The sequence below is a fragment of the Diplotaxodon limnothrissa genome, unplaced genomic scaffold (genome assembly GCF_057381915.1).
Source record: "Diplotaxodon limnothrissa isolate DT_005_m unplaced genomic scaffold, D_limnothrissa_male_GT1.1 unmapped_scaffold_4, whole genome shotgun sequence".
NCBI lineage: Eukaryota > Metazoa > Chordata > Actinopteri > Cichliformes > Cichlidae > Diplotaxodon > Diplotaxodon limnothrissa.
In genome coordinates this window covers 4,083,908-4,091,482 of record NW_028188558.1, presented here as the reverse complement: position 1 = coordinate 4,091,482, position 7,575 = coordinate 4,083,908, and the positions used below count along the sequence as shown (strand labels likewise).

General features: G+C 42.0%; 1 protein-coding gene across 1 annotated transcript; it reads left to right on the top strand.

The window, feature by feature from the left end:
• The first annotated feature begins 4,014 nt into the window (after positions 1 to 4,014).
• LOC146606911 (high choriolytic enzyme 1-like) lies at positions 4,015 to 7,177 on the top strand. The gene is made up of 8 exons (XM_085349348.1): positions 4,015 to 4,068; positions 4,305 to 4,332; positions 4,425 to 4,475; positions 4,784 to 4,915; positions 5,465 to 5,582; positions 6,253 to 6,431; positions 6,748 to 6,829; positions 7,045 to 7,177. The coding sequence occupies exons 1-8, from the start codon at positions 4,015 to 4,017 to the stop codon at positions 7,175 to 7,177; spliced, it is 777 nt and encodes a 258-aa protein (XP_085205474.1).
• The last annotated feature ends 398 nt before the right edge of the window (positions 7,178 to 7,575 follow it).

Sequence of the window (7,575 nt, the reverse complement as noted above, 5' to 3'; positions counted from 1 at the left end):
AGCAGGTGCAGGGACCTCCGGCTCAGCGGACGCTAACTCTAGCTGCACAGGGCACGCAGTCGGCTTGGGAGACGCTGGTTGGAGAGTAACATAGTCCAGGAGTGAAGAAACACTGTCCACAGTCTTATACTCAGCGGGTACAGGAGTAGGGGAGTTAACACAGGTGGTGTCTGAGGCAACTGAGTGTGAAACTGACTCAGGAATAGTCAACCTGAGCGCCCCTAGCAGTTTACACATGACGGACGGTAACTTGTTGCACTTAACCTTAACAACTGTGATTGAATGCATAGTCTTTGTGTTATCAACACCTGAGTTAACAGACTTCACATCTGCCATCGTTAACTCGAGGGGAGCCACATTCTTTAACCCTGGAGAAACAGTTTCAGAGCTAAAAGACAAGACAGGAAAATCTACATGTGGCAGAGGGTCACAAGCAACCTGAAGAACAGAACGCGCAGCCCTTGAAGGTCAGTAGACACACAGGTCAGTTTCCAGGTGGTCCCCTCCGGTTTCAGCAGGAACCTCAGGACTGTTTGTTTTAATATTTAGTTCACAAGTATGCAACCCAAAAACAGTCTTTTGCTTTTCTAAGGTGAGATTATCAGTCTGTGTGTTAATTACTGCTGACCTGGGAGGAACAAAGGAAAAACAGTCATTCTCAAACATGGGCGTGAGGGTAGGTAATGCAGACTCTGGATTAACTGACCCAGAATTACCAGACACAGAGTTAACGGTCTCTGGGATGACGCACACAGAGTTTACAGTGCCAGAGTTTTTTAAGTCAGCCTGAACAGCAGTCTCTAGGGGGGCAATGAACTCATGCTTAATAGGTGCAGAGGTGAACTTAGAAATGTTATGAAGCCTGGAAACACAGTCATTTTCAAACTTACTGTTCATCTCTGATGAGTTACAGACGTGAAAAACTGCGGACTCAGGAACAGAATATTGTCCGAGTCGGTCCGACTTGGAAGTGGCATGGAAAAAACTTTCAGATTCACTCACCACCAGAGTTTGCTCAGTAACTTTAGGGTGGCGACGGCGTGAGCGCCGTTTACTCCTGGGAACTGTGCCGTGAGTTCCCGAGGCTGTAGACGTGGGCACCTCAGGGACGTCGGCTGACTGAGCCGATGACGGGCCGGGCTGTGCCGAAGGGAGGGACAGGGAGCTTGTGCAGCTCCGAGCGTGGAAGTCCCAGGAAGAGCGCAAAGGACTGCAGCGGAGAAAGGCTGCTTGTCGGAGGCACGAAATCTCTCCTCGGCCGCCGAGTAACCCTCTTCTTTGCGCGGGACGTGGGCGGCGACAGGGGAGGTGAACCGGAAGTTGAAAAGGCCGGAGGAGTTGTGGCAGGCGATAGGCTGAATCCTCCAACTCTTATCACCGTGGGACGATGTGGGGAAAAGGCAGCAGCGTTTGCAGTTTGGAGGCTGCGCGGCCCACCTAGAGCCAATCGAGTCCCATGGAAGGCAGACTCGCGCTCCCGGGCATGCCGAGCCTCCTGCCTTCTCCTCTCGTTAGGGAAGGCAGGGTCTGCACGCTGCCGGTTCCGTAGGGAGTTTGCTGGGTCCATTACTGGTCGCGTTCTTCTGTCATGGATCGCTGTGTGGCAGGCAGGATGAGGACCCAATCGCAAAACTCACAGACACGGGGGATGAACTCCTGAAGTGGGAGCACGCGGGGAACACAGGTGACACTGATAATCATAACAAGACACGGCAGGAGTGAACACAACACTAACGGGAGACGGGCAAAGTAAAACAGGAAGTACAGAGGTTCAGACAGGAGGAGAGAGAGCACGGGGAGAACACAGACCTAACGGGCTGGGGAAAACATAGAATGAAACACAAGGAGGGGAGACGAGGGCTCACAGATACATAGAGGGGCACACAGGGAATAAAAGTCACAAGGGGAAAACACATAAGGAACAAAATACAAAAATACATGGAAACTAAGAATACTGGGCCAACATGGCCCAGGACCATGACACCCATTATTGCATAATGTGGTAATATACTCCAGACTGTGGTGTATAAAGAGGGACAGTGTTGATATGGGTAGCACTGTGGCCCCACAGCACTTCAAACCCTTGACGTGTCAGGTCAGGCATCCATAGAATAAAACCTGCACCCATGCAGCTGTGGCACATTCCTAAGTTCAACTGTGCTGAAAGATCTGATGAGTTCTTTAAGTCCCTATCTCAAAGCCAGCATGACTGCGATGGTGCCCTAAAGCTTCCAGTAAACACTCCCATTTAGATCACACTTCCCAAACTGAAAGTTCATGTTGATGAACCAGTAAGACTAGCAGGTACAGTAACTTGTCCCTTTCCTTCTTTCCTTTCCCAGACAGTAGCAGGAATTCAAAAAAACCTCTGTTTCCACATTAAAAGAATCTTCTAAGTGGATCAATTGTGGTTACAAGCGTGGCTGTAGCTCAGGTGGTAGAGCAGATCAGCTACTGATTGGAAGGTTGGTGGTTCGATCCTTGGTTTCCCAAGGATGAACTGCAGTGCAAATATTGTTGGGCCAAACACTAACCCCAAGTTGCCCTACGATGCGTTCATCGGAGTGTAAATGTGTGTGAATATTATTTGTTTACACTTGAGTTTAGAAGTGCTTGTGTGAGTGGGTGAATGTGGCATGTTGTATACAGCGCTTTGAGTACACCAGGAGAGTAGAAAAGCGTTGTATATAAATTAGTCCATCAACCAAAGTGATACAGAGAAATAAAAAGTTTTTTAATAGATAAAATGAACATTTAAACATTGTTTCTCCATTTATTGATTTATATCTTTTATGAAATTGTTTTAAGCACAGCCTTTTTCAGGTTGCACACAAGGAAGCTGCATTTACAAGAACTAATCTTAAAAACCTGTTTCCTGGTTTCTCACGTAGCACTGAGTCTTTTGTCACTTGAAATTTCTCATCAATTCATACATAATCTTCTTTCATGTGTGTCTTGCTTACTGAGAATTGATAGAGACAGTTCTCCTTACTCAGGAGCCGAGGTATTAAAAATAGTCAAAAAGCTATTTTTAATACCTCGATCTACACAAAATATTAAACTCTAACTATTATATAAGACATCGCAGCAAGCCACAACAAATCACTCATAGTTTGCCATTTGTCTAATGTTACAGGATTTTAAAATGATTATTAATTAATTTATGGCACATTCATCCCAGAAGGTCTGATGAATTGTTTGGTTTTCCTTCTCTAGCGCCTTACTTCATATCTTTGTTCATTCAGACCACATATTCAGTGTTTGCATTTTATGTGAGTATTTCCTTAATGTGATGCTTGACTGAATTTCAGAAGGAAGAACTTTATTTTGTAAGCTAGCAATGAAATGTTTTACAAACTGAGGCAAAGGTGCAAATTGAGTACATATGAGGAAAATGTTGTTGTTATTGACTATTTTGCCCAAAGGTAATTATGTTGTTAAAAGAATTTCATTCCAGTCTGATTGAAATTAAATTTCTATCAGCATTTCTTTGGGCTTTGCAACTTTTAATTGCAATTATTTAATGCTCTGAATGTTTACGTCAGCCTCAAAAAATGTTTGCAATGTCCTTGATTGAAGTTTCCTTCCTGGAAATTTGTTGCTGCTTTAGTGTTTTGGCATCAGCAAAAAGAAACTAATGGATTGATAACTAAAAAGACAGCCCTGAAACCTCAGCCACACCCTGTGTGAGCTATCTATAAAGATGGAGCAGCCGAACACCTGCTGCATCCAGCAAACACCTGGTACAACAGGTAAGCCTCCTCATATCATCTCCCTGCATGCTGAATCCTCTACGTAGGGAAATCCCAGATATCTGATTCTCTTCATGTGGATGTTGTCTGCTCAGCATTTTCATTGGGAGAAAAGTTAACATCCAGATGAACAGAATCAGCTGTTGGGTTGCCCGTATCCCACTTATATGCCTTTCTATTCCAGCAGTTACATTCATTGAAGTTCTTTTTAAACAGTGCTGTTCAGATTGTGACTGTAGGTTAACTGCAGAGGACCAACATCATGACTCCAGCCTTTTTCTTCTCCGTCTGCCTGTCAATGACAGCCGTTTGTCTGGTAAGCTTGACTCTTCCAGCAAAGGCATTAAATGTTGTTCAACACTGCCGGCTGTTCTGTGAAAGTAATTCTAACCGTGTCTGCTTAACAGACATGGCTGCTTGTTATGAGCGTTTAAGCGTGACACAGTTGAAGTTTTTTCACATAATAGTTTTTGTTTGCCAACAATAACATTTGTCAGTGTGATTTCAAATGTGATTAAGAGTAAGTTGAAAATGTCTTGTTTTTTATTGCAGAGGGCTGCTGTCATTAGAAATATAACTGGTGCGTTCAGTGATGAAATACTTCCAACATATTGAGGTGTTTTTAATATAAGAGCTTAAAGTTAATCTGCTGGTTGCCTCTTGTATCCACAGATGAGTCTCTGGGTGCCCCAGCGATCATTGAAAAAGTCAATGCTAACTCAAGTAAGTGAAGATTTACAAAATAAAACTCTTTTTTGTTAACATATAAATTCTGGATGAAAATGAAAGATCCCTGAGAACTGACATGTTAAGATACAGTAAACTCCCAACAGACACAATGATCAATCAGCCTTTTGGTCATTTACTGGCTTGTCTTAGTCAGCAGTTTTATTTGTGTTATTATCAAACATTGTAATTGTGCGATCAATAAAGTAAATGCTGTAAGCATTTACCTCTTTGTTTTGACATAACTGAGCAAATGGCAGCCTAAGTATCGAGCATTTAACCACGCTCTGTTTGTTGTTCTGCAGCAAAAGTGTTGGTTCATGGTGACATTGTGCCCACTGCTACCAGGAATGCTGTTCCATGCACAGCCACTGGCTGCAAGTGGCCTAAAACGGGACCCTTTGTCTATGTACCTGTCTCCATTGGCACTGAATACAGTAAGCAGTACAAACTTTAACCATTAAACACAGACTTTATGAAAAGGAGAGATGGATAAAAATAGTTAAATAAAACCCATTATTATATAAATATATATAATATATATTTCAAGTGGTTTCCAAAAATACTGCTTTGTTAACTATGCTGTTTTATTGTGGGATTAACTAAAAAGCATTTAAACTGAAAAGTCATATTTGTATAAGTATGCTGAATTGATATCATACACAGATGCACACAATTTTCAAATTATGTTTTCATTTAATGTCACTTTCTCAATTTTTCTATTTCAAGACAGACAGACAGACAGACAGACAGACAGACAGACAGACAGATAGATAGACAGACAGACAGACAGACAGACAGACAGACAGATAGATAGACATCTAGATAGATTTTGGCGGCCCTGTCATTCCGATGGGAACTCAGAGATCCTCGAAGCAGCACAGATTGTAAATACTGTTTATGCTGCCAAGTTGAAATGGCTGAAACATATTGAAGATCCTGAATACTGAAGAAGCTCCTCATCAGACTCATATTTGAATCTGCAGGCAGCCAAGAGCGCAACGTCATCATCAATGCCCTAGTCACCTTCCACGCTTCCACCTGCATCCGGTTTGTCTGGCGTACAAGCGACAGAGATTTCCTTCACTTCTTCTCTGGACAAGGGTGAGAATGCACTTGCTGTACTTAGACTGTACTTGTATTTATATGGCAGGACAGGACTGATACACCCACACCCTCTAAACCCTTCAAAAATGCAATTCTGAAAATGATTGCATTACAAATATTCTGTATGTGTCATCAAAACAGGTTCTTGAAGGACCATTCTGCATTGACCTTGTACTGTAAAATGTCCAGTTTTATTTTTGTTTGCTACTAGATGAAATGTATACTGTTGCATAGGAGTGTAAAGAGCATTTTATTCATCTGCTCTTAATTATTTCACATACTATTTGGTCCACTAGTTCCAAAACTAGAGACTGGCACCTTGTAAGGCGAGAAGATGAATCTGGTGGGTTATTAGATGATTAAGGGACGACAGATGTTTAAAAAGCTTCTGAGATTGATTGACCGCTATCTGTTTATTTACTTTAGTTGATAATGGATATGTGTGTTTTTTATTTTAAAATATTATTTAAGATATTAAAGTACAAAAGCTAAAGTGTGGTTCGAGCAGTGTCTATAGAGCCACAGTGTCAAAGTCGGTCACATGATTACTGTCATTGCTTTTCTTGGTACTTTAGCCTTAGCATGACTAGCTGAAGGAGGAGGATGCACAGTGCTAGGCTATAGAACAGTCCATCTATTTTTTAAGCGATGTCATTGTGTCTATCAGGTGTTATTCATACCTGGGCCGTCAGAATGGAGGACAGCTAGTCTCCCTACAGAGAAATGGTTGCTTGTTTCAGTCGACGGTGCAACATGAGGTTCTTCATGCTCTGGGCTTCCACCACGAGCAGGTCCGCTCTGACAGAGATCTGCATGTGAGGATCCTTACCGAGAACATCATCACAGGTCAGCTGAACTACCCAAAACGTTGGTTACAGTTAACTTAGTACACAATGGGACATCCTCCTGTTTCACAGCAGTGTACATATTACAAGTAATCTGTGCTTTTCCAAACTCAGCACATAAAACACTGCAGTTCAAGCGAGCACTGCATAGAAGATTTTGTTTGTATTTCTTTAGTCCCAAGACTATCAAACAAATGACCACAGGAGAGATTAGCTAGCATTTCGATCTATACATCGTCAAAGAGCTGAGACTGAAGACGGATTTTGAAGTGGAAGCATATAAAAACATGTAATATTTTCTGGAAATCTCTGTTTAGGACAAGAGCACAACTTTGTGAAAGTGCAGACCAACAATTTGGGGACTCCCTATGACTTCAACTCTGTCATGCACTATGGCAGGTGAGTTGCTGTGTGAGATGGACTTTGTAAGGTTTTATATTTCCTTACATGTTTTGCATTTTCTGCAAGAAAATGTAATCCAGACTAACAAAAACATGCACACACTCAGTGGGGAATGGATTTTTAATGTTAAATACTTTATGGGCCCATTTTCTCCTCTGTTTTCCTAATATAACCGCGTATGTGTGTTTGTGTGCTGTTGTTTGTTCTTTTAGACTCGCCTTCTCCAAGAATGGGCAGCCAACCATTGTTGCCAGGTCCAATCCTAATCTTAATTTTGGAAATGCTTTCCAAATGAGTCCCAATGACATCGCCCGTGTAAACAGGCTTTATGGATGCTGTGAGTAATTAAGACACACCCACAAAAAAGAAATTTGCTATCTTTTTGTTCGAAGCAAGTACTGATCGGAGTTGATTTTTTTTCCTAACCAGAAATTCAGCAAGAACCTTCAACTTTGCATCCAGACTCTTCAGATGCCCAAACACCAGCATTACACCAAGGGACTGGATCCACTATACTTAAAAATGATAAAAGAAACATAAAATGTGCTGCAAATATCACATTTAGAGAGTTGAAGTTCTGGGTCTTTGTTTTACGAGCTAAACGGCAGGCTTATATACCAGAGGGTGATGGTGTTAACTCGCTTTCTGTTGAGGTTTTCTCCCCTTTTGTTAGACTATAAACTATCATTAATGGATTTCTCAATCTGTGCATTTGATAATTAACTTTGTAACTGTAAATGATG